The sequence below is a fragment of the Coloeus monedula genome (genome assembly GCF_965178545.1).
Source record: "Coloeus monedula genome assembly, chromosome: 13".
NCBI classification, from domain to species: Eukaryota; Metazoa; Chordata; class Aves; order Passeriformes; family Corvidae; genus Coloeus; species Coloeus monedula.
In genome coordinates, this window is record NC_138793.1 from 20286710 (window position 1) to 20311364 (window position 24655).

The window sequence follows — 24655 nt, forward strand, 5'->3', positions numbered from 1 at the left end:
GTGAGTTTGGTGGGGGCTGAGCACAGCAGCTTTCAGACTCTGAGTTACCTCTACTCCTTGGTCTATGCTTTACTAGTGGAGAAGAGTAATAGACAGGGAAAGTGCCATGTCCACGATCAGTCTGGGCAAAACACAGTCACAGAGCATGAGTAAAACAGACAATTTCCTTAGATGACTCACCTGGTTGCTGCACCCAGACAGATTGATGGGTTAGGGACATTACAATGGGGTGTTTCGTCCTGTGACACAGAACTAGTAAATTACTGTAAGAATATTCTGTTAATCACTTCTTAGTGTTGCTTTCATTAATTGTGCCGTGATTCCATCCTTGAAGTAGCATTTCCACTGCTAATCATTTGCTTGCTGGTTTGGGTGTGTCTGGCTTTCACATCTCACATCTTCCTCTGATCTTCCCTGGACATCGGGGATTTGGGGAAGTTGTATCAGTATAACCCCAGTAAGTTTATAAATTACTGAATGCCTTGCTCTTTTCAGGCTTCAAATGTGGTTGGGTCAACTCAACAAACATTGGAAAACAGCATGTCTGGCATATCAACTTCTGCTTCCCATTTACCTTCTGAAAGCGAAAACCAGCAGCAAATCCAGCCCAAGGTGTACAACCCAGAGACCCTGAGCACGATCCAAACGCAGGACATTTCCCAGCCCGGCAGCTTCTCCGCAGTGTCCACCCCAGGCCAGCTGCAGAACAGCGATGCCCTGCTGCAGCAGGCTGCACAGTTCCAGACGAGGGATTCGCAGCCCAGGGAGGTGCTGCAGTCGGATGGCACAGTGGTGACTCTGTCACAGCTGGCCGATGCCTCACAGCAGCAGCAGCCGACGCTCTCGGAGCCGGCCCAGGCCCTGCAGCAGCAGATTTCCTCGAGCATCTTCTCGTCGGCCAGTGGCGTGAGTCAGCTCCAGAACACCATCCAGCAGCTCCAGGCTGGGAACTTCCCCACCAACACCGCCACGGGCAGCAACAGGAACGTTGACTTGGTGCAGCAGGTTCTGGAAGCTCAGCAGCAGTTATCTTCCGTTTTGTTTTCGGGCTCAGACAGCAGCGAGGATGTCCAAGATCAGCTGAATGCAGATATCTTTCAGCAGGTCAGCCAGATACAGAACAGCGTAAATCCTGGGATATTTTCCTCCTCAGACACAGCTGTCCATTCCAGACCAGAGAACCTTTTGCCTGGACGAGCTGAGAACGTTCACTCCCAGCCTGAAGGTGCCCTGTCCAACCAGCAGCAGCAGCAGCAGCAGCAGCAGGCCATGGAGACGTCGGCGGCGATGGTGATGGGGATGCAGCAGAACATGTGCCAGGCGGCCACGCAGATGCAGTCGGACCTGTTCTCCTCCACCACGTCGGGGAACGGAGCCCTGCAGCAGTCCCCGGTGTACCAGCAGGCGTCTCACATGATGGGTGGCTTATCCACAGGTGAAGACATGCAGATGCAGTGTGAGCTGTTCTCCTCGTCCCCGGGGGTGTCCGGCAGCGAGGCAGCCGCCACCGCACAGCAGCCGGTCTCCAACAACGGCCCTGCCATGTTCCAGCCGTCGAGCTCTGCTGAGGGAGAAGAGGCCTCGGGGCAGAGTAAACAGATGCAGAGCTCTGTGTTTCAGACCATGGTTCAGATGCAGCACAGTGGGGAAAGTCAGTCCCAGGTTAATCTCTTCTCATCTACTAAGACCATGATGAGTGTCCAGGCCAGTGGGACTCAGCAGCAGGGCGGGGGTCTGTTCCAGCAAGGTGGAGAAATGATGTCCATTCAGTCGGGAAGCTTCATCCAACAGTCTCCACACTCACAAGCTCAGCTTTTCCACTCTCAGAACCCTATTGGCGACACTCAGAATATATCCCAGGAAACACAAGGATCCCTTTTTCACAGCTCAAATTCCATCGTCCACAACCAGACCAACACTAATTCCTCTGACCAGCTGCAGCCCCCGATGTTCCACTCACAGAATGCCATGGGTGTCTTGCAGACCTCCTCTGTGGCTCAAGACCAGCAGTCTGCCAACATGTTCCTTTCCCAGAGTTCCATGAGCAACCCTGCCACTCAGGAAGAGCAGATGTCATTCTTTACAAGCCCAAATCCCATTTCTCCTCTTCAGACAGCAACAAACACTGAACAGCAGACTTCTTTCCAGCAGCAGACACAGATCTCTCATATCCAGAGCTCCATGCTACCCCAGGAGCAGCCCCAGACTCAGCCTGCTCAGCAGGGTTTGTTTCAGTCCCAAGTGTCGTTGGGCTCCATCCAGTCCAGCTCCATTCCTCAGAACCAACAAGGGGCCATCTTCCAGCCTCAGCATTCAATTGTTGCTATCCAGAGCAGCCCCCCAGCTCAGGAGCAGCAACAGCAGCAGCAGCAGAACATGATGTTCAGCAATCAAAATGCAATGAGTACAATGGCCTCCCAAAAGCAGAACATGATTTTCAATCCAAATCAAAACCCAGTTACCAATCAGGAACAACAAGGCCAGTCCATTTTTCATCCACAGTCCAACATGGCCTCAATGAACCAGGAGCAGCAGCCCATGCAATTCCAGAGTCAGACCACAGTGTCTCCTCTCCAGAATCCTGGCTCCAACCAGGCCGAAGCACAGCAGCCAACCATCTTCCATAACTCGCCCCAGATTCAGCTGGTCCAAGGATCCCCAAGTTCTCAAGAGCAACAAGTCACCCTCTTCATCTCCTCAGCTTCCATGTCTGCCCTGCAGAACAGCATGAGCCAGCCAGAGCTGCAGCAGTCCCCCATGTACTCCTCCCAAAACAGCATGGCAGGAATGCCAGGAACTGCTTCTCCTCCCCAGCAGCAGGCTCCTCTGTTCCACAACACGGCGGGAGGTGCCATCAACCAGCTGCAGAATTCCCCTGCCTCATCCCAGCAGACATCGGGAATATTCCTGTTCGGCATCCAGAACAGTAAGTGACCAGTGCCTGGTGCTGAGCTTTCGGTATAGAGAGCTGCCATAGAAACATGGAATGGTGTGGGTAGGGGGGGACCTTAAAGCCCATCCAGTGCCACCCCCTGCCATGGGCAGGGACACCTCCCACTGCCCCAGGCTGCTCCAAGCCCCAAGGTCCAGCCTGGCCTTGGGCACTTGCAGGGATCCAGGGGCAGCCCCAGCTGCTCTGGGTACCCTGTGCCAGGACCTGCCCACCCTCACAGGGAAGGATCTCTCCCTAATGTCTAATCTAGGAATGATTGTGGTCTCTTAAGAGAGCATTTCTCTTCCTGTTTTTGGTTTCTGCAATACACGTTGGCTTTCTTCACGTTATTGAAGGAAAGCAAGGAGCTATAGGGTCCAGAAATGTGTTAAAGTGTACTTAGCTGTACAAACCTGCACTTCTCCTCATAGCCTCTCTGGACCCAGCCTCCACGAGCAGTTCTGTGGGATGTAGAGCCTTTCTCTGTGTGCATGGGTCTGTGGGTGCCTGTGAGCCCCAGCAGTGAGAGGTGCAGGTGTTGCTTACAACAGGCTGTAGCAGCTCTCACAGGGCACACAGCTGGTGGTGGGCCGTGGTCGTAGCTGGGTGCTTTGCTGTGGGAACTGCTGGACTGTGCCAAGATACTGAGCTGTCCCTCTGTCCCCCAGACTGTGGTCAGCTGCTGCCCCCCGGGCCGGCAGCGCTGCCGGAGGAGCTGATGGCCATGGGCCAGCCCGGGCAGCCCCAGGGCGAGGCGCAGCCCGCGGTGCCGGCGCTCCTGTCCCAGCAGCTCCCCGAGACCCCGCCGCTGCCCTCAGCCATGGCCACCAACCAGAACATGGAGAAAATAGATGATCTGCTCGTGTCCTTGCAGAACCAGGGGAACAACATGGCTGGCTCATTTTAATTAGGCAAGTAAGTGGTGAGTTTGGGTCTCTGGGTTCTTCCCTGCCACACAGGAGCTTTGTTCAGCCCATTTGTACCTTGCAGTGTGTGACTGTGCTTTAAGAGGCCAGCTAAAACACCAGTGAGGCTGAATTAAGACTATAGTACCAGAATGAAGTTACTAAAACCAGTCAGAGGTCAGAATTTGTATGAAACAGTTGAGACTTTTGTTCAATTTTCATTGCCGTGACAGTCTGGTGCTTTCTTAGGGAGGAGAGTGGATCACTGACAGCTTGGCAGATCAAAACCTTACGAAACATGACTGTAGTTTAAAAACTTGAGGCTTAATGAGTAACACCTCAAGTCTGAACTGTTCTGAACTCTTCCCCCGGGTTACAATAATGTAATGTGAGAACAAGTTTTGGTGGAATGTGGTAGTGTGCCACATGCTGAGTCTGTGTTAGAAACAGCTGACAGCATCAGCTGTTGCTAGGAGACACTCTGCTTTTAGAAGGTGTCTTTTTCAGAGGGGGGAAAGAGTCTCTCCAGAGCTTCTCTTGCTCCTCACCCCCGGTTCAGTGCCTGCTCATGAGGAACACCCTGAAGATGAAGCAACTGCACAGAAGGAAGAGGGAACTGTGGTTAGTTATGCCTGACTTTTCTGCTTGTTTTCTCATGCAGAAATTCCGTGAAGAAAAAAAAAGCGACGATTCCCCAGATCCTCTCAGACCTTCCAACTCTGGATTAGGCTGCGTGGAACCAATTGCTTCTGTGGAAAAGTGGCCTCTTTAAAGAGCACACGCGTGGCCAGTGGCAGACCTGAGGCCATGACCATGGAGTTTGGGCTCCATAGTGCCAATAATGCTGAGGAGTTATGCTTTGTGTTACTGGGGCGTGGGGTTGGGCTGTTACCGGGTTCCTAAACCTCATTACTGTGGGGGCTCTTGGAATTTAAAGCATATCTGGTCAGTTATTATTGTTGTTGGAAGGTAATCCATGTTACCACGTTTACTTTTTCCCTCCTATTCCTTCTTCACATCCTCTCTTTTTCCTCGGGAAGCTCGTGCAGCAGAAACAGCAGCTGCCTCTGCCCTGAGCTGTGACTCAGCTGTCAGTAAGTGAAGGGATCTCTTGGCTGACACGGAGTGGGAGAGCCAAACCCACCCTTTATGAATGGCAAGTATTGTTAACTGTAATAACCAAGCAGAGAATTGCTGCTGTAAATAACCAGTTCCCATCTGAGAATGGGATTAATGGTTTCCCACATCCCTTACGTGGAGCTGTACATAGAGCAAGGGTTTGGTGGCTCTACAGAATGAAGAAGTGAAGGGGAACTTCCAGTTGATCTTAAAATCTTCTCTAAAACACCTTCAGCTTGAAAAGAGCATTCTGTGTTGCTGAGGAAGGGACTCCTCTGTGTCTCCCACTCTTGACTGATGGGTTAGAGCTCTGTAAAGCCTCATGAGCTGTTCCCAAACCAGCCTTCTCCCTTTCATTCTTTCCATGGTTTTCCTTCTCTCCCTCAGTTTTGTATTGTGTTTTTAAAAAAAGACGTAAATATCCTACTGGCTTTAAAGCTCAGAAACAGCTTTTAGGAATCGTTGGCAGTAAATTGCTTAGTCAGTAGAAGCTTTGACAAATAATCAAGGACTAAGGAGAGAGGAAGCAATTTCTCCACCACCTTCTAAATGCAGGAATCCCCCTTAACCCGCCACTTCCAGCTGTGACTGATGGAAAAAGCTTGGCTTTACTCCAAGTAGGGGGCAAATTGCATCATTTTTAAGCCTTCTTAAAACATCACTTCATCCTGAGCTGTTGCATCTTTGTAGCACATGGAGCTCATCGCAGTTCTGAAGTGATTTTTCCTTTTTCTACCACAGAGCCCCAAGTCTGGTTTCTAGATTGTCATGTTTAAAGAATAAATCATTGACTGATGTTACCGAATGTAAAAACAACCCACTCCAGACCACGCAGGTGTATTGTGAGGCATGTGGATTTTTTAGGTGCTTCAACTCTCCGGACAGTGTGTGATCTCTCACTACAGCCTCGTTCAGATCCGTGTTCCTCCCGCTGCCGCCGGAGCCGAGCCGCTCCCGCGGCGCCCGTTCCGCCTCGGTAGAGTGTAGCTGGTATCACGTCATTTTTCATTTTTGTTATTTGAAATAACAAAAGAACCGTCTGTAAATGGTTTTTTTTAAGTTCCTCGAGTCTGTTTACTGTGTGTTTTCCCCTTAACTCGTGTGCGTAGTTGAGCCGTGTAGAGTTTTTGTTGGTTTTCCTGGATTTCCCCCGTTTGTTGGTCTGTCACGACGTTCACTTTCTCTTTCTGTCTCTCTCTTTCTCTCTCTCATTGAGAGGCATTGAATTACGTTTTCAGTAGTAAGGCTTCTTGCCGATATGAAGGGAACTTTTCAGAAAGAGACCTGCTCTGGGTCATTTAATTTTGAATACAGTTTTCAATCGTTCAAGTTTTGGATGGTTTATATCTAATGTGTGTTTCATTTTTTTGGAAAGCTATATTTTGTATTTAGGAAATGGTATAACTATTTTGCTATTTGTACTGAGTGAGTACATTGGCATAAATATAAAAAATTTATATATATACATATATATAAAATATTCTTTTTGCCACACATTTTTGTGGTAAATTTGTGAGTTTGTCTGATGTTCTACCACAACGTGGCGTCTGATAACAGTGGGGTGGGGTGGGGTTTGTTATGTCTTTATTGAGTATTTAAGTACTTTTTGCAACATAAATAACGTGTTCATCTCTCGCCATTCCATCAGGCAGTGTTGGTCCAGCTGGCCACGAGAAGCTTCGCTCTGTGTTTGGTGTGTCCCTCACTCACAGCCTAGCAAGGAAGCCCAGAGGCATTTAGGATTATATAATATATGAAATATTGGGGTTTCCCTCAGAATGAGCCATTCAGCTTTTCTTCACTCATTGCCTATTTAATATTTTAATACTAGCGCCTCTGTGTTTTAACTCCTAATTTATGATTATGCTCAAACGTTGGAAATTTTAATCAGGACAGAAAGAATTCCCCGCTGCATCATGTCCAGAGCTGCTTTAACCCCGACCCAGACTTTTTCTTTCTGTACTTTATTTTTTTTCCCCTGCTAAGACAAAACATTAACAACATCTTGTAATGGTTCACGACAGGAAAGCAGCAGCCCCCAGCAGTGCCCAAGTGCTGTGTGGGGCTGCTCAGGCTGAGAACAATGGACCCAACAACGTCCAGAGGGCTGTGGAAGTCCATAGCCACTCACTGGGAAAGGAACTGGTGGTGTTTGCAGGATCAGTGTCCCAGGATGAGCTGTTGGGTGTCACCTGGGGCTGTCACACACAGAAGGAGTGACAGGAACGATGGATTCGCTCGTGTGCTGCTTCAGTTTGCTCGTTGTTCCGAAGGGCTGTATCCGTTTGTTGGTCAGTGCCAAGTCACCAGGGACCAATTCTCCATGGAACAGGATGAGTGCCCAGAAGAGATCCTCATCCCAAGCCTGCCACAGCTCCAGGGAAGGGTATGTTTGAATTGTGGGCATTTGAGGTCGCTTATGAAGAGAAGAGAGAAAAAAAAACATACACAAAAAACCAACTAAGGGCTGTGCTATCCCAGCTTTCCCTTCTGGAAACACCTTCCTTTCCTCGTGTTAAATTTACCTGTTCATTTTAGGTCAATGTTTAAATGTACAACACTTTGAACATGTGATTTGGTTACAAAAAGTATTTGTGTGACTGAAGAGGTCGCTCAGCGGTTGGCGCGTGCTCGGGCAGCGGCTCCGAGGGTGGAGGGGTTGGATCAGCCCCAAAAGAGCTCATGGACAGGCTGCAGGGTGTCATGGCAGGGAGCACAGCCTGAGCCACATCTGTGTTTTACCAGGGGCCTGAACATTCACTTCTGGCATATTTAGCAGTTGAGATTGGGCAGCAGAGCTTCTCTATGATCCATGTGTTCCAGGAGCACACGGAGCACTGGCATCGTGTCTGGGCCCTTTGGGTGCAGAGAGGCTCCTGAGGTATCAGTCTGTAAATCCAGCATCGCTGGGGGTCCCAGAGCACCCATTTGTGGGCACAGGTGAAAATTGAGGGAGAGGGAGCTGCCAGCCCCCACCACATCCCCTCAGCTTTTACCCTGAGTGTGCCCAGAGCCCACCCAGAAACCACCGAGACAACACTTAACGCACAGTTGGAGCTGAACAGCTCCTCTGGCATGGAGTTACTGGTGCTTTGTGCTTAATTAACAGTTGTTTTGTTATTAATTGCCTCCTCACTGCCTGATCTTGCAGCAAGCCAAACACTTTGCTCTTATTTTAACACAAATCTAGTTCAAGAAATAATTCCAGGCTGGCTGTTCTGAAGTGGATGTCCAGTGTCTGATCAGTGACTATGATTACTTCTAATCACTGACAGGGTGGTTGCTTCCTGTATAGTTTTAAGATAAACTAAGGCATGAGCAGTTAAACATAACTTTGGCAGGTTTTTACTGGAAGCACCAAGTCTGGGCAGCTGTGTCAGTGGACATTCCCCTCACCTGAATGAGCCAAACTTTGTTTTTTAAAGTTTCTGTTGAGATTTTGATTTAGTATCTAATTTATAAAAGGAAAATATGTCTGAATGGATTTTCATTCCTGTTTTCTCATGCCTCTGCTTGGCAAACAGTTGGGTTCCTTTTCCAGGGGCATTGTGGGAGCACAGGGAGCACAGACATGGATCTGAGAGAGAGAAGCAGGAGAGAGAAGAGGGAATTGCTTGGCATGCTCTGAGCTGTGGGTGGAAGGTGAGAAGAGCAAATGCTGGTCACTGGTGACTTGTCATTAGTGCAAAACTTGAGTTTCAGGGGGTTGGTGGTTTCATGTTCCAGGGTCTCGGGGCAGCTCCATTCTGTAGAAGCTAAAAGGAAGCAGCACTGGGATGCTGTGTTTGTTCAGGGGGTTTGTTTTAATTTGGGCTTTTTTAGACTTTGGGGCTGACTGTGAGCACTTTGTGTTCCTGCTCAGACCAGCTGTGCCAGCTGTAGTGGCCATGGTGCCCCGGGCAGGGCATCTGTGCCGTGGCACCGGGAGAGGGTCAGCGTTGGAAACGGGATAAACGTGTCAGAAACAAGGAAAAATGCTGCAGGGGGTAAACTCTTGCAAAGGGAAACTGGTGGAATTCTCTAGGGGAGTGGGGGACTCTGGGGGGTTACACAGGAGGAGAGGCTTTTCCTCTCCCAATCTGTATAGGGATGTAAATACACACTGCCTGTATATTCTAGGATTATATATATGTATATAGAGGAGTCAGATTATTATATATAAATAATAGTAGGCACATGCATAGAATACTGTTATATTTACATTTTTATAAACATGAAATAATACTCCTTTTCCTCAGTAGGTTTTTGTAGTAACTCATAAGTAGCTGTCTCACCCCTCTCAGTCCTGGACGTGTGGCCCTGTTGGTACTGAGGCTCCAGAAGTTGCTCTGCTTGGGAACCTCGCTGGTATCCGTGGGCTGGAAGCAGATGTGGCCACTTTTGTATTTTTATATCTTGTAGTTCATACTTGCAGATGTGGTTTAGGATAGAACTGACACCCAGGCTGAGGATGGGCTTCCTGCAGCCCTGAGCATCCCTCGGCTTCCCTCGGGTAACCCCAGAGCCTTTTGCATCCCCCGTCTGGCAGCAGCTCATGCAGGCAGGGGTTGGTGATGGCCCCCAGAGGGGCTGGGCTGACACCAGCCAGGTGTGTTGGATGTTACTGTGTAGCAAAGGGTCCCTGGTTGTGCTGGGTCAGGGAGGGGATGTTCCTCTGCCATTCCTCTTTATTCCCGTAAGGGCAGGAGTCTGTAAACTGATTTTTTTTTTTAACTGACTCATTACTGCAGCAGTCAAAATGTAGAGAACTCCTTGAAAGCCAGTGAAGCTCCCATTGAATTCTGTCCATGAGGAACCTGCCACAACTTGTGCTGATTTCTGTCTTGCAGGTTGTGTGAGGAATTAAATCCTAAGGATCATAGAATCATGGAGCATCCTGAGTTGGAAGGGACCCACAGGGATCACCCAGCCCAGCTCCTGGCCCTGCACAGACACCCCAACAACCCCACCCTGGGCATCCCTGGCAGCGCTGCCCAGATGCTCCTGGAGCTCTGGCAGCCTCGGGGCCGTGCCCATTCCTTGGGGAGCCTGGGCAGTGCCCAGCACCCTCTGGGGGAAGAACCTTTTCCTGATATCCAGCTTAAACCTCCCCTTGCCTAGCTCCAGCCATTAAATCAGGTCATAAAATCAATAGTGTGTATTGTGGCCACCATGACTTTTTCATTCCAAATCCATGTTCCACTGGAATTTGTCATGAGTGGATCAGACAGTGTTGTCCTGGTACAGGTTTTCTTAAATCACCTCCACCACACTGAGAGCCAATGTCCTCATTTGTTCTCTTGGAGTTTGCTGGGCTGAGCCCTGCTTTTTCCAGAGATCTGTCATTTTTGCTGTTACACTTCTTTAAATTTCCTGGTAACATTCACTGTGTGGGGACAGGGTGAGGGATCCAAGGATTCCCTGCTCACTGACCCCTCTGTTCAGGTTCCAAAGCTCCCACACCCGGCAGCCTCTGTGACACATTCCATCCCTCTGGGATGAGGGAAGGGTTCTGTGTTCATGTGACAGGTAAATGGCTTTGGCTTTGTTTTGGCCCTGGAGCTGCCCGTGGAACGGGACCTGCCTTGAGTGTCCTGGGCAGGACCATGGCTGCCCATCGGGATAACGTGTCCAGGGGGACGTTCCTGTTTGAAAGTGGCTCTTTGGGTGTTGCAGAACTGGGATCACATTCCAGTATCCTTAGCAGCCTTTTTATTCTGGATAAAAGGAGGCAGTTTGAATTACTCCCATCTGAGCTGATGCTGAGTTAAGCTCCAACCCCTTCAGAGCAGAGCTCCAGCCTCTCTCTCTGTCCCTGCACCTCTGGTGGGCTCTCCCCTGCCTGCCAGATGTTCTGGGTGCACCCTCGACCGCTGAGCTGCCTCTTCTGTGTCCTGCAATGTGAAAGTAGCACCAGATACTCCTTCGTGCAGTTCTGTGTATATGGCTTTCGTAGGTGGGTTTTCCAAGCACTGATTCCCGGTGTTTTCAGTTTGTCTATGAGGGGATATTTTATTTGCATCTATGTTTTTAGCTCTCCTGTGATAACTTGTTGAATATTAAAAAAAATAAAAATATTTTGCTTCTATTGGGACATTTGTATACTCGCAACTATATTTCTGTAAACAGCTGCAGTCGAGAATAAACAATGAAAGTTTTCATTTTGCAGTGTAAAGTCTTGTGATGGTTTTTCCAAGGGCATCTCCAGAGCTGCCCAACCCAGCCTCCAAACTGTGACCGAGGGAACAGCTTCCATAGCCCGGGATCCCGTCTCTGAGGGACTGGGGGAGACACAGAGGCTGCCCCAGGGAGGTGAGGCCAAGAGTCCAAAGCCAAGACGCTGGAAGTTGCCTCAGCAGGATTTGTGGGTGTGTTACCCAATGCCCTTTATCTGCAGCTCTGACACACCAAAAATGCCCTGGGGCTGGGGAAGGCCCAGGTGTGTTCCCCTCCCCTGCTCCCACCCTGCAACCTCCCCAGGACCAGGGGCCACAGCTGGTACCAGGCATTTCCTTACCTTGAACAATTTCAGCAGGGTTAAGAAGAAACTGCAGCAAGAGCTGGGCAGAACAGGCAGTTGTGAAAGATTTCAGCAGATTTATCCAAAAAGCTTTACCTGAGTCTCCCCCTTCAGCCCTGGGCATTGCCTAGTGCCAGGGTGAGACACAACCCCCTGCCCTGGGCTTTTGTCTTTCTGGAGCTCATGATCCCGTGGGGCAAAACATCAAAGAAATCCTCCCTTCCTCTGTCCCAGCCTCCTCATCCCTCGAGGCTCAGAGCAAGGCTCCTCCTGGCACAGGCACCCATACAAACGGGACTGAGCCACGGTGCTTTGGGGTTTGGTGTTTATTGGGTGACACAGCCCCTGCCCAGGGGCACCCAGGGCCAGCAGGGAAGCCACCCCACCCTCTCCCATGCTGGGGCCTCCCCAAACCCAGCCACCATCACCCCAGTCACGGTGGCTCTCTGGGCACCAGCGCAGTGCCGACAGAGCGGCCTGGCCCATGCCCATGGCCATGCCAGGTTCTGGGAGAGGCCTTGCCCTGGTGGAGCCACCACCGCAGCCGGGCAGGCAGGTCCTGCAGGCGGGGCCCGTCCTGCCCCTCACCTCCTCTTCACGAACTTCTTGGTGACGGCGTTGGGGTTGAGGCGCCGGCGGCCGGCGCCCAGGGCGGCATTGCGCAGGTGCAGGTGCGCGGCCCGGCTGTGCACGTCGTTCTCGGCGAAGGGAGAGGCCCCGGCCAGGTAGTCGGGGTGGAACACGTTGGTTTTCTGCCTGGCTTTGCGCGACAGGCGCTGCTGCGGGAAGCGCTGGTCCTCCACCAGGTGCGGGTTGTTGGCGTGCTTCCCGCCCTGCGGCGCCGGCAGCGGGTACTGCGGGAGAGAAGGGATCAGCCCCGGCTCCCAGGGACTCCGAGGTGACCACAGGCCCCTGGAGACCTGAGCAGGGAAGCCCAGAAGCCCTGGGGTCCAGGTGCAACATCTGGAGGATGTTCACAGTTTGCTTTGATTCCCTCCAACCTGCCAGCCACAGGCTGGGCTCCCATCCCTGGGGTCCCAGTGGAAGAATTTCTTCACAGAAAGGGTTGTTAAAAATGGGAAGGGGCTGCCCAGGGAGGTGGTGGAGTCCCCATCCCTGGAGGTGTCCAAGGAATTGACTGGACATGGCACTCAGTGCTCTGGTCTGGCTGACAAGGTGAGGATCGGTCACAGGTTGGATTTGAGGATCTTGATGGTCTTTTCCAACCTCAGTGAGTCTGGGATTCTGTCCAGGTACTCACCCTGAGCCCCCGGGGGTTCAGCACCTTGGGGTTGCGGGAGAAATGCATGTGGAGACTCCCATCGTCGCTGACACTCACTGCCACCTTCTTGAGGGTCTTGTTACCGCAGTGGGGGCAGAAAACCTTGGTCATGTCCGAGGTGGTCCTGTGAGGGTGGGACAGACGGGTTCACAGCTCCCGGGGCCGTGGAACATGGGCTCAGCCCGGGAGCAGGATCAGCCCCAGCACCTGAAGCAGCCATGGCAGCGCAGGATGTAGCTCCGGGCCCGGCGGATCAGCATCCCGTTCACGGCCAGCACGTGGAGACCCATCTGCAGCAGCACGTTCTGCAAGAGCAGGGACAACCTGGGACCCCGGGAGCTGGGAATGCCGGGAGCTGGGACTGGGCCCTGCCAGCTGGGGCATTGAGAGCCCGACAGGCTGTGCACAGGCCTCTGGAACTGAGACCCTACTGGTTCGACACGCGGAGCTGTCCCAAAGCTGCTCTCCCCTGCCCAGGGACTTGGCACTGCCTTGGTGGGAGCAGCCCCGAGGTTTGAGCCCTGGCTGCAGCCCAGCACCCACCTGCATGGCAAAGTCTGTGGTGACACAGCCGACCTGGACACCGACGGGAGCAGTGTCACAGTGCCCTGTGTCCTGCTGGGCCTGCTTCAGGTTGCTGGGAGTTATCCAGCCTTCGTCATCGCTCTCCTCATCCTCCTCCTCTTCGCCAGCGCTGGCCCCATCTGCAGAGCTCCGGTGTTCCTCCGGGTGTTCCTCCAGGGGCTCGGGGCTACTGGAGATGACCTGGGCCATGTGGGGGGAGGAGACAGTCAGGGTGGCACAGAGGGGTCGGGAAAGGCCAGCCAGAAATCACAGAGCGAGGACAGAAAGAAAACTCCAGAAGATTCTCACCAGCAGCTCCCGCAGCTCCTCCTCGATGCTGGGCAGGGGCGGCCGCCAGTACAGGAAGGATCCGAACTCGTCGCTGTCCGGCGGGGCCGGGCCGCTACCGGGGCTGGGCTGGCGCGGGCCCTTCCCCGCGGGCTTGTGCTGGGGGCACAGCACGGGGAACCCTCACCCGGGGCTCCGAGGGGCCGCACGCCCTCGCCCTCCCTCCGGGCCTTACCTTGGCGGGCAGGTGGAAGCCGGCGAGGTGCAGGGGGGCCTCGGGGTGCCGCGGGGTGGAGCTGAGCCGCACCTGGGGAGCGGCACGGGGCGTCGGCGGGGCCGCTGGAACCGGGGCCCCGTCCCCGGGCCGATCCTACCTTGTCCTGCGGCTCCCAGCGGAGGCAGCCGGGGCCGTCGATCTCGGCCTGGAGCTGGCATGTGAGGGCGAGCACCTGCAGGTCGGCGGCCGAGAGGCTCGGGTAGTCCCCGGTCTTCTTGGAGAATTCGGTTACTGCGGGCGGGGAACAACGGCACCGTCGGGCCGGGCCGGACCGGGCTGCGAGAGCCGGGCGGGGCGGGGCCGGGCCGTGGGGCCGAGGGAAAGGAAGCGGTGCCCCGCGCAGGACGGGTACCGGGGCCTGCCCCGCACTCACCGAGGCGCAGCAGCTCGGGGCGCGGGCGGCGGACCCGCAGCTCGCAGGGCAGCGCGGCGAGGCGGCGGCGCGCGGGCCGGTCGCGGATCTCGGCCAGCACCTCGGGCACGGTGTACAGCGCATCTGCGATGTCCTGCGGGCAGCGCAGTCACACCGGCCCGTAACCCCTCGTCCCCCCCGCCCCTCCGGTATCTCCCCGGTGTTTCCCCGGTACCTGCAGCGGGGCAGCGCTCAGGAACGCGCCCGTGTCGGCCACGACGTGCGGAACACGCGCCATGTCCGCGTGCCCCATGGCCCACCCGGGCCGCCGTCCAAGCGCCGCGGGAAGCACAGCGGGAGTTGTGGTCCGAGCACGGAGCACGCCGGGAGTTGTAGTTCAAGCGGGGCACGCCGGGACCGGCGGCCGTGCCGCGGGAGCGCTTCCGGCCGGCGGGATCACGTGGCGGCCGGGGTCACATGACGGCGGGAGCTGGAGCCGGGGAGCGGGAGCGGAGCGGCTGCCGGTAACGGGACGGGGCGGGGCGGCTCGGCTCGGCTCGGCTCGGCTCGGCTCGGCTCGGCTCGGCTCGGCTCGGCTCGGCTCGGCTCAGCTCGGCACTGGGGCGCTCCCGTCCGTCCGCCGGACAGGGCCTGCTGAGGCGCTCCGGCCGCCAGGAGCTGCTCAGCCGGTGCCGGTACCAGCCCGGGACAGCGGGGCCAAGGTGGGGCCCTTGGCCTCCGCCTCCTGTGCGCGGTGCCCGCAGCGCCCGGCCCAGTTCCGTGCGGGGCTGCGGGGCCGGACCGGCCGGTCCCGGGGGCGGGTTCGGTGTTCGCTGCCGGGGCGGCGGCCCCGCGGGTGACCCGGGAGGTCAGGCCAGGCTGTCGGAAACGGGAAGCCGGGGAGGGAAGGGAGGCCTCGGCCTTGCCAAGGGGGATTCCCCATGTGTGGGGTGCGGGAGCGCCCCGGGCCCGGCCCGGCCCGGTCATGGCCCCGCTCGGGTGAGGGGCTGTGGGGGTGTGCGGAGCGGGAACAGCCCGGGGACAGCAAAGCTGTGCCCGGGGAGCGGCACTGGACACCGAGGGGTTTCTGCGGGTCAGGGGTGCTTGGCGTGGCCGGGGATGTCAGAGCGAGTGACAGAAAATGGTGAAAAGAGGAAATGGGGAAGAGTCAGGGTTTGAAAGAAGAAGGATGGCGACAGCCCAGGCGGAACAGGGCTGGGCACGGCCTAGCACTGGAGGGGCACGGCCCCGATGGAATCCATGTGATGTGGAGCTGGGGACATGAGGAGGAGGAGTATGCGATATCCTCAGGGAAGGTCGGGGTGATCTGCGGGCCGGGATAATTGGAATGGGACTCACTGTGTGAGTGTGGTGAGTAGCCCCTCACGGTGAGGGACAGGAGGTTGGGATGTGTCCGGGAGCCCCGGCTGTTGTTGGATGGAGCCAGAACAGTGGTTGGATAGTGCCAAATGGGGATTTCCAGGCAGAGGTGGGGGCTGTATGAGACAGCCAAGCCCTGGGGTGCCAGGCAGGTTTGCTGTGCTGGCACAGAGAGCAGAGACCCTGGGAGAAGGGATTTCACAGGGAATCTGCCATGGGTTGGAGCTCGGTACAGTTTAAGGAGGATGTAAAGAGAGAGCAGAGAAGAGGCTCCTGCACAGGGAGAGGGGCTGGAGCTGTTTCCTCCCTTTTCCTGCTTCCCCTGATCGGGGAGGGGGAGGTTGGCAGTGCCCTGGTCCTGGCTGGGCAGTTCTTGGCTTAGGGGCTGGGCCATGACCTTGGCCCCTGTCCTCTCCAGCTCCTGGGAATGGTGGGGAGGAGGCTGGAGCAAGCCCATGGCTGACTCCGTGGTCCCAGATGCAGCGTCTCGTGCTCCTGTGTGATGTGTGACCTCATCCCTCCGCTCTGTGGTCGCTGATTTGGGCAGAGGCCCCAACCACGTGTCCTGCCACCCTGCTTGGTGTCACAGTGTGTCCTTCCTGTCTGGGGGGTGACACGATGGTCTTGGAGGCCTTTCCCAACCTCAGTGATTCTGTGGATTTGGTACCATAGTGAGACCAGGGCTTCCCTTGAGGGATGTGGCCACTACCCCGTGCTGTGACCAACTTCTGTCCAGCCCGTGCCACTGACATGTCCTTGCCATCTTGTTGGTGATGTGTGGGCTCACGAGTCAGTGTCCCACAGGGCAAGGCTTTGGTGGCTGCTCTGTCCCCCATCAGCACTGACCTGTAGGTCAGGGGAGCTTCAGGTGTCCAGAGGGGTGTCTGGAGGTGGCACTGCCCAGCTCGGCTAGCGGTGGTGCCGTGCAGGGGTTGCTCTCCCAGGGACGCAGCGTTGCCTGTGGTGCAGGGCTGGTTTATTAGGAGAGGGAGCCTGTGTTTCCCGGGGGTTGCCCAACCCTTTCCCCGTGTCCCTGCCGTGCTGGGCACTCGCAGCAGCATCGGGCTGTGTTTGGGCTCCCTGGGCGCCGTGGGAGCGGTGCTGAGGTGTCTCCTCTCTCTGCTTCCAGCCGGGGGTGATGCCATGGCCGCTGCCAGCTCCAGCAGGGCCAGGGCCGGGCCGCCCTGCGAGAAGTCCCCGCTCTCCGTGAAAGGTGGGTCCCGCTGCCTCGCCGGGATTCCCCCTGCCAGGAACGTGTGTTGTGTGTGCTCTGCCTGCACCCCGGGCTGGGACACCTTCCCGGGGGCAGCAGGGGCTGAGGATGGCCAGCGCTGCCCTGTGTGCCATGGGCTGGGCTCGGTCGCTTCCCCCGCCCGGCTGCCTTGGGGACGTGGCTCTGTGGCCCTGCTGGGGCCGCGCTGGTGCTCCCGTGGCCGCGAGATGGCTCCCGGCGCCCGGAGCCCCGTCCCCTCGGAGCCACGTCCCCAGCTCTGCCCCTCCGCAGGCACTGCTGGCCCGGGGCTGCCCCGTCCCACCTGGCCCCCGTGCCCTGGGGTCGGGAGGTGTCCGTGGGGACAGTGACAGTCCTGCCACCCTCGGAGGGGTGAAGCTAGGGATGGGCATGGTCAGGGCTTGGTGCCAGCCATTGCTGCCACCAGGAGCATTGCTCCCCACTGCCCCTCTCCCAGAACTCTGCTGTGAGTCATGGCACCCCGGGCTGGCAGGGATGGGGTGGGGGATGAGGGCAGGGGACAGGGTGTCTCATGGCTGCCTGACCCTGTGCCTGTCCCTGCCCAGTCGTGTCTGTGAAGCCCAAGGCCCAGAGCCGCCCAGCACGGATGAACTGCTACGTGGAGGTGGCCGGCGACGGGCTGCCCAGCGAGACCAAGAAGACGGGGAAGCAGATGGGGGTCTCTGAGCTGCTGTGGAACGAGGTCCTCACCCTGTGAGTCCATGTGACCCCTGCTGTGGGGCTAGCCCTGTGTGCCCCTCTGGGGACACTTGAATGTCACAGAGCTTTGTCCCTTGCATGAGGACACTGCCAGAGACAGCCAGGCTGGGAGGGCAGTGGGAGGGGGGGGTCTCCCATTGCCCCATGTCCTTGCCCACCTTTCTCCGCTCCTTGCCTTTGGCACTGCCTGCTCCCCAAGCATGGAGCAGGCATGAGGCCACGGTGACAGCCCCCTTCCCTGGTCTCTGCAGGAATGTCACGGCTCAGAGCCACTTGGAGCTGAAGGTGTGGATCTGCCACACGCTGAGGAACGAGCTGCTGGGCGCCGCCTCCGTCAGCCTCGGCAGCCTGCTCAAGGGCGGCGGCAAGTGTACGTACGGGGGGCCCGGGGCTGCGCTCGCCTGCCCGGGGCACAGGGGACAGGACGGGGGTGGCCGCAGTGGCTCCAGCGCTCCCCGGCAGGGAACAAGGTGCCGTTGTGTGCCCTGGGCCGGGCGTGCCGGAAGCCGTACCTGCGTCAGCCCGGGCGCCGCAGCCGGCTCGGAAACACAAACCCCGCTGCTATTTGCCGCCGTTTGCGGTTGCCAGAGCGTGGCTTGTGACAGCAGCTCCCACATAAAGGCGGCCATTCAGGGCTGGGGCGGCGCGAGTGGCCGCGCAGGGCTGGAAAAGGCGTGCTCTGTCTCTTCCAAGCAAAGCTTGTGAGACACAGACCTGGTATTGAGCAGGGAGAGGGGCCTCCTGCACCCCAAGGGATTCAGGGCTGGTTCAGACCCTTCCCGGTGCCGGGGGCTGGGGTGAGCTGCTTCCCCTGGTGCTGCCAGCTCTGAAACCACATCAGTGTCCCTGCCGTGCTGCTGTGGCTCTGGGTGGCACCAGGTGCTGTGGCAGTGAGGGATACATGGGACGTGTGCTGCCACTGCTGTCATCTTGCAAGGCCTGTGGGGACTTGGACGTGTGCCTCGGGCTGGCTCTTTTGGGGTGTAGCTGCCAGCCAGCCCCACAGCTGTGGGATCTGTGCCCCTGGGCACCCTCCCCTGCAGCCGTTATTTCCCGAGGTGTGCAGGGGCCCTGCCGGGCTCCCAGAGCTGCCGCGGTTCCCGCCCTACCTGCGCCTCCACGGGGGCACAATTGGCTCTTTCATTCCCAGCCATCCCGGGGGGCTGTGTGGAAAATGAATGGAAAAGGCAACTGGCTGTTCTAGCTTGTCTGTTAACATCCCTCAGAAAAAACGTGTCAGATTTTTCCTTGACACCGTGGGCTGGGAGGGAGGAAGGACTCTTAAAGCTGCAGAGCCTGCCCTGCTGGGAAGGTGCTGCCTGTCTGCTCCTGTCTGCTTTCATCTGCCCTCCTTGTCTGGGCTGACATCTGCTCCCTCCTCTTCCCTGCAGGCTCATGCTCAGCCTTCGTGCTTTGCTGCAGGTCTGAGTGGGCCAGAGACTGCTGGGGGTCCTATGGGAGCCTGGGAGATCCTTTTCTCAGGGGCTCCTCACTTCCTGGGAAGAGGGGAGTGTGTTCCCTCTGCCAGCCAGCCTGAGGAAGGGGCTGGGTCAGGCAAGGTCGTGCAAAAGGCATCTGGGATTTCAAGCCATTCTGGGTCAGGCAATTGATATGTGAAGGGCAGTGAAATGCATGTGCCCCCTGCCACTGGAGGGGCCTGGCCCTCCTCTCCCCATCCTGGGAAGTGCTCAGCCAGAGTGAGCCTTCCCCAGGGCAGCTCCTGCCGGGCAGCAGCCCCTTTGTCTTCGTTGGGTTTGTTATGGTTTTGGTGAGGCTTTATGAAAGTTACTGGTTTGTGAGTATAGCTGTGGCCTTGGGTTGATGTTCCTGTTCCCCTCAGCAGGCAGGACAGTGTCCTCACTGCTGGTGACACCTGTGGCAGTGCGTGCTGGGCTCCCACCTGCCAGGATGGTGCTGTCAGCCCTCCTGCCAGGTATGCCTTGCTCCAGGGGGAAGAGTCTCAGCTCTGAGGCCCGGAGCATGGAAAAAGAGCTCAGTGATGAGGCCTGAGCTCCCAGGAAGGCTGTGAGAGCCTCTGGAGCCGACAGCCTGGCTGTCGCAGGAGCTCCTGCTCCGGTGGGTCCAGCCCAGCTTTCGGGCTCGCAGCGCTTCCCAGCGCCTTGGCAGCGCCTGCGGGGCCTCTCTGCTGGCAGGCAGCGCCTCCCGCCTTCCCAGGGATTGGCCGGGGAGGTGGAGAGGTGGGTCAGCACCGGCTCAATCACCGACAGGAGCTGGAGCCTTCCAGGAGCTGAGCTGCTCCCAGGGCTCCCATGAAACAGCTCGTTTGCCATGGCACGGCCCCTGGCCCCGGCCCCTGAGCTGCTGCCTCTGCAGAGGCACCTCTTTGTTCCCGGGCTCTGGGAGCTCCTTGCCGCTGGCCCTGGCCGGCCTCGCATCCTGGGCTGTGTGGGAGCCCATAGTGGGCCTTGCTGGTCCCCCTGTGTGCTGAGTGGCACCACGTGCTAGGGCTTTACAGATCCCACAGAGTCTCTGCTGCTGTGCCCCAGGCAGAGTGGCTGGAACTTGGCCTCCTGGGATCCTTCAGGACAACAGCAGCAATTCCCAGCCCCTGGAAAACTGCAGCTCCACCCCGTTGTGGCTGTGATGCCAAAGGAGCTGTGCTGTGCTGCATGTCCCAGCAGTTCCGTGAGCTGGCTCTGCCATGGCCAGGATGTAATCCCACAAAACTGGCCATCCAGCCAGCAGGTCACTATGGGGATTGGAGAGTGCCCATCCCATGTCACCTTTTAGAGGAAAGGAACAGAAACCCAAGGCCCTCCTGGTTATCCCTGGCAGATAAATGGAGTGGGACACAGTTGTCTCTAAACCTCTGGTGGTTGAGGCTGGATCAGCAGCAAAGGCAAAGCTCCCCTGGGGAGACTTTCATGGGACACTAAAGATTATCCCTTCCCCAAAACTCTGGGTTCCTTCTTCATTTGGGGATGTCTGTGGAAGGTTTAACTTTCCCCTTGCTTGTTCCTGGAGGGACTTGTAGCCACAGCATAGAGTCATTCCTTCTGCTGTGGGAATGCACCAAGGCTGAGCCAGTCTTCACCTGCTTAGCACCAGGGAGCTTTGATTCATCCCAGACAAAACCTGGGTGATCACGTGGAGCTGTTGGAATGGGAACTGGCCTTTGCATCCAGTGGGACTGGGCAAGGAGCTTGGCGCTAGCTTTGGGGAGCTGAGAGACTGGGAAGCACTTTTTGGCTGTCTGTCTGAAAATCTTCTGGTATGCAGGTGTGACGATGGAGCCATCTCACACAGGGTCTTCCAGAGGAGCTGCTTGTCTCATGTGGCAGGTCCCTGGGGTCAGACACATGTGGTTCCTGGGGGTCCCGGAGCTGGGGCTCAGCCCGGGGCCATTATCGTGCCGGCTGCTCCCAGCCTCGTTTCGCAGAACCGTAAATCCACTTAATGGGCTGGGTGGGAATTCCAGCTCACCTCTGCTAAATGGGAGCTCTGATGCTGCGTGCAGGGCACTGGAAGTAGCTGAACTGAGACCTTATTCAGGACCAAATCACCCCCCGACCCCCTCCCAAAATAATAATAATCCCTCTGACATTCTGGCAGCCGGCGGGACAGAGGCAGCCTTTGTGCTGGGCCCTTCGGGGGACCCGCCGTCGGTGCAGCAGCAATGTCCCTTTGTGCGTCCTGCATGCTGCTTGGGGACAGGGAGTGGAAGGTTCTGCGAGTGTTTATTTTCTTTAAAAAAGCTGGAGGGGGTGGAGGGGGGGAGAAGGAAGCCGGCTGGGAGGTTCATGTTCACATCCTCCACTTGGAGACACCTTGTCTTTGCACCTCGGCTGGGCGCCCGCACAATGAGGGCTTGTGCGGCCCCGGAGAGCGGTGCACGTGGAGGGGGATGGAGGGACCCTGGAGAAAATGCGGATTCCTACGGCTTGGAGGAGCCGGGGGGGAAACAGGGTCTGGATTTGTTCTGGTTTTTGGCTGTGCTCAGTAGCATCTTCTGTCTCAGGCTCTTAAAACTGTCTGTGAGGTCAGTTTCCCATGGAAGCAAGTGGAGTGCAGCTCCGTGAGGCAGAGAGGGAGATCAGGCTCAGCAGAATCCCGTGTTGGATGATGGTGATCAGTGACAGAGCTGTGCCCCCATGAGCTGTGTAGGAGACACCCATCTTCTTGGTGCTGGAGACTTCCCTCAGATCCTCGAGTGCCACCTGTCCCACAGGCCTGTGTTCACCGCAGACCCTGTGTCACTGGGATTTGGGGTGCCTTGGAGAAGGAAGTGTCAAGTCCAGTGCAGGACAGCCGGAGCTAGAGGTGGGACAAGGGCTCCATGGGGGTGTGCTCCCATCCTCCTCCAGCTGGCCTGAGCCACACCCCGTCCCCGCGTCGCACCGGGACAAAGCAGGTTGCTAAAAAATGGTGCCATTGTGTCATGAGCAATCCGTGTATAATAAAAATATTATTTGAGCAAGTGAGTCAGGAAGCGTCTGGGCCAGTGTCCCAGGCTGGTGCAGCCAAATTTTTCTGGCCTTCTGTGATGGAGCCGGGTGTTTCAGTCTGGCTGGCACTGGCAGGCATTGCTGTGATGGGGTGGGTGCTGAGGGCTGTGCTGTGCCCCAGCTGCCCCCAGGGACCAGCAAAGCCTTGCTGAAGCTGCTGAAACCAGGCTGGCTCTCAAGGGAGGGAGTGGAGCTGGCATCTGTCTCCAGGAGCCTCCCAGCCTGTGGCACCCTCTCCAGAACCTTCTGTGAGTGTGGTCCAGTGCTGCAACAGAGCATTCCTGTTTGGGAACAGCCCTCTGTGCCGGTTTTGTTCAGTGGAATTGGTGCATGGGGATGTGGATGGAGGGATGCTCACCATCATGTAGGACCCTTCTTGCCCCGTGTGTCATCTCAAAGGAGCCAAATCCTTTGGCTTTCCTGCCGGGATCTGCCCTACAGCCCCAGCTCCTGGATCTGTGAGTGATGGGGGTCTCGGTGTCACAGCCAGGGCCCCTGGGGCAGCTGCAGCCCCAGGAAAAGGGTGGAGGGATCCTGAGGGCCAGTAAAGAAGGATCTTCCTCAGGAGCAGGTGGTGGGACTGGCCAGGGGTCCTCTGGCAGCGCTGGCAGGTGTGTGTAGGTGTGGGGCCAACACTGGTGGTGCTCGCTGGGACAGCTGGCCCTGAGGGAGTGGGCACATTGTCCTTTGGGGACAGGGGAGGCCTGGAGGAGCCCGGGAGGCTGACGTGGTTGCTGGGGCAGTGGAGCCACCTCCACACCGCTGGTATCCCGGTGGTGACTGGGGGTCTCTTTCTCCATGTCCCGTCTGCCACAGTGGAGAACAGGCAGCTGACCCTGGACCTGCAGACGGAGAACAAAGGCAGCATTGTGTCGGGCGGAGAGCTGACGATTTTCCTGGACGGGCCGGCTGTTGCTCTGGGCAGCGTTCCCGACGGCAGTGCCGGCACGGAGGGTGAGTGCCCAGCCCCGCGCGCGGCCGCTCCGGACACCAGGCGTGGGGAGCGGAGCGGGGCGAGCGCAGCCCCGGCAGCCCCGGGATGGTGTCCCAGGGCCAGCACTCGCCTCCGCCCCCACTGGGGCCCCAGCCCTGTGGGCTCCCGCGGGCGCGTGGCTGGAGCGGAACGGGAGCATCGACAGGCTCACAGCAGCCGGCCTGGGAGGAGCGGCCCTTCTCCAGTCCCTCCTCCAGCCTTCCATGCGGGTCAGCCCCTTCCCTCGCTGGCCGTGAGGGCTGGGGAAATGGTGTCTGCTGGTCCACTCACAGAGAGCTCCCCACAGCAGAGCGTGCGTGGGGTCACGGGCTGGTGGCTGCTCTCTCGGGGCTGCCAGGGGAGCAAAGCTTGTACAGAACAAGGGTTGGTGCATTGCTTTCCCTTGGCTCTTCTTCGTCGCTGGAAGACAAAACCTGTGACATCTGGGAGTTGTGGATGCAGCACTCTCCTGGCACTGCCAGCTCTGCAGAGCCCTGTGTTCTGCTTGGAGCTACAGAGTGCTGGGGGGCCAGGCAGTGCCAGGCTGTGTGGTGTGAGGAGAGCACCCCAGTGTGAGGTGGGGGGTCCTTGGGTGCTGGGGGGTCTGTCCTACAAGGGATGAGGCTGTTGTGCTTTTGGGGCTCCTTTCTGGAAAGTGGAAGGGAGGGAAGGAGGGTAGATCTATAGGTGGTTCAGTCCTTTTCTTCACCCGTTGTTCTTCCCCCATGCAGGGTCCCAGGTGCCTGGACGGGACCCCACCAGCACAGCTGTGGCCACGGAGGGCTGGCACCAACCTCCCAGTACCAACTGCTCTGGCAGCAGACCAAGGTGAGGGTCCCATGCCGTGTATCCATTACTGAGGGGCTGCTGTGTCTCTGTCTGGATTGTCCTTGTGCTGTGCATCCTGCTCCAGATCTCCCAGTGAGCCCCTGTCGCGCAGCACACAGGTGGTGTGGAGCAGGGGGGGCCTATACTGGGGGACAGCAGAGCTGGGAGTGCAGAGGGGTGACTGTAACAGCTGGGCTGTGGCTGGCCTGAGCCTCTCCCAAAGTGTGGGTCTCTTAAGGAATATCAGGTCTGTGATGGCTCAGAGAGTTTCCACCAGCTGCTCCACTGGCAGCTGAAAGAATGGTCTCTCTAGGAGTGGGGCAAGCTGTGGCCAGACAAACCAGCAAAGTGGGGTCCCTTCAAATGGGGATCACAGGAACCCCAGCTCTTCCCTCAAGCACAGCTCTGACCAGGCTGGGAAGCACAATGTCCCTCCACGCATTGGCCACAGGGAGATGCTTCCAAAGGTCCAGGCAGAGCAGGAGGAGCAGAGCTGCAGGGAAATAACAGCTGCTTCCAAAGGAAGTGAGGTGCTTGGGCAGCAGGCCATCCTGCACCTGGCTCCATGCCCTGCCCTGCCTCCTTGCTGGGCTGGAGTGGCTCAGCGCTGCTCCTTTTGGAGCTGTGGTTATTGAGAGACGTGTCACACTGTCAACAGAGAGTTGAATTTAACACCTATTTATATTTCCAGAGCATGGCAGTGGCCCAGCAGCCTTTACAGATGTTCTGGGTAGGAGTGTGGCTGTGGAGAGGACGCCTGCAGCCTGCCCGTGGGAGGTTCTGCATGGCCCAGGCTCAGGAGCGCTCTCAGCTACAAGCTCCACACCTTGAGCTCTTCT

General features: G+C 57.2%; 3 protein-coding genes across 6 annotated transcripts in view; 2 read left to right on the forward strand and 1 right to left on the reverse strand.

The window, feature by feature from the left end:
- Positions 1–11061, forward strand: part of NFAT5 (nuclear factor of activated T cells 5) — a 58268-nt gene extending 47207 nt beyond the window's left edge. For all 3 annotated transcript variants that reach the window (XM_082290036.1, XM_082290037.1, XM_082290038.1), the window contains exons 12-14: positions 496–2926; positions 3601–3847; positions 4499–11061. In XM_082290036.1, coding sequence (XP_082146162.1) covers positions 496–2926; positions 3601–3839 — 2670 coding nt within the window. In that variant the 3' untranslated portion in view covers positions 3840–3847; positions 4499–11061. The remainder of the gene's footprint in view (positions 1–495; positions 2927–3600; positions 3848–4498) is intronic.
- Positions 11062–11788: 727 nt separating this feature from the next.
- NOB1 (NIN1 (RPN12) binding protein 1 homolog) lies at positions 11789–14586 on the reverse strand. The gene is made up of 9 exons (XM_082290080.1): positions 14454–14586; positions 14240–14372; positions 13964–14097; positions 13825–13896; positions 13611–13748; positions 13281–13502; positions 12945–13042; positions 12717–12861; positions 11789–12309 (listed from the first exon to the last, which is right to left on the reverse strand). The coding sequence occupies exons 1-9, from the start codon at positions 14529–14531 to the stop codon at positions 12040–12042; spliced, it is 1290 nt and encodes a 429-aa protein (XP_082146206.1). The 5' UTR covers positions 14532–14586; the 3' UTR covers positions 11789–12039.
- Positions 14587–14680: 94 nt separating this feature from the next.
- WWP2 (WW domain containing E3 ubiquitin protein ligase 2) overlaps positions 14681–24655 on the forward strand; it is a 32969-nt gene continuing 22994 nt past the window's right edge. The window contains exons 1-6 of one of the 2 annotated variants that reach the window (XM_082290078.1): positions 14681–14742; positions 16728–16811; positions 17396–17543; positions 17801–17919; positions 22832–22969; positions 23720–23816. In XM_082290078.1, the coding sequence (XP_082146204.1) occupies positions 16742–16811; positions 17396–17543; positions 17801–17919; positions 22832–22969; positions 23720–23816 (572 nt within the window). In that variant the 5' untranslated portion in view covers positions 14681–14742; positions 16728–16741. Of the gene's footprint in view, positions 14941–16727; positions 16812–17395; positions 17544–17800; positions 17920–22831; positions 22970–23719; positions 23817–24655 lie in introns of both variants that reach the window. The other variant, XM_082290079.1, reaches the window with a different exon arrangement.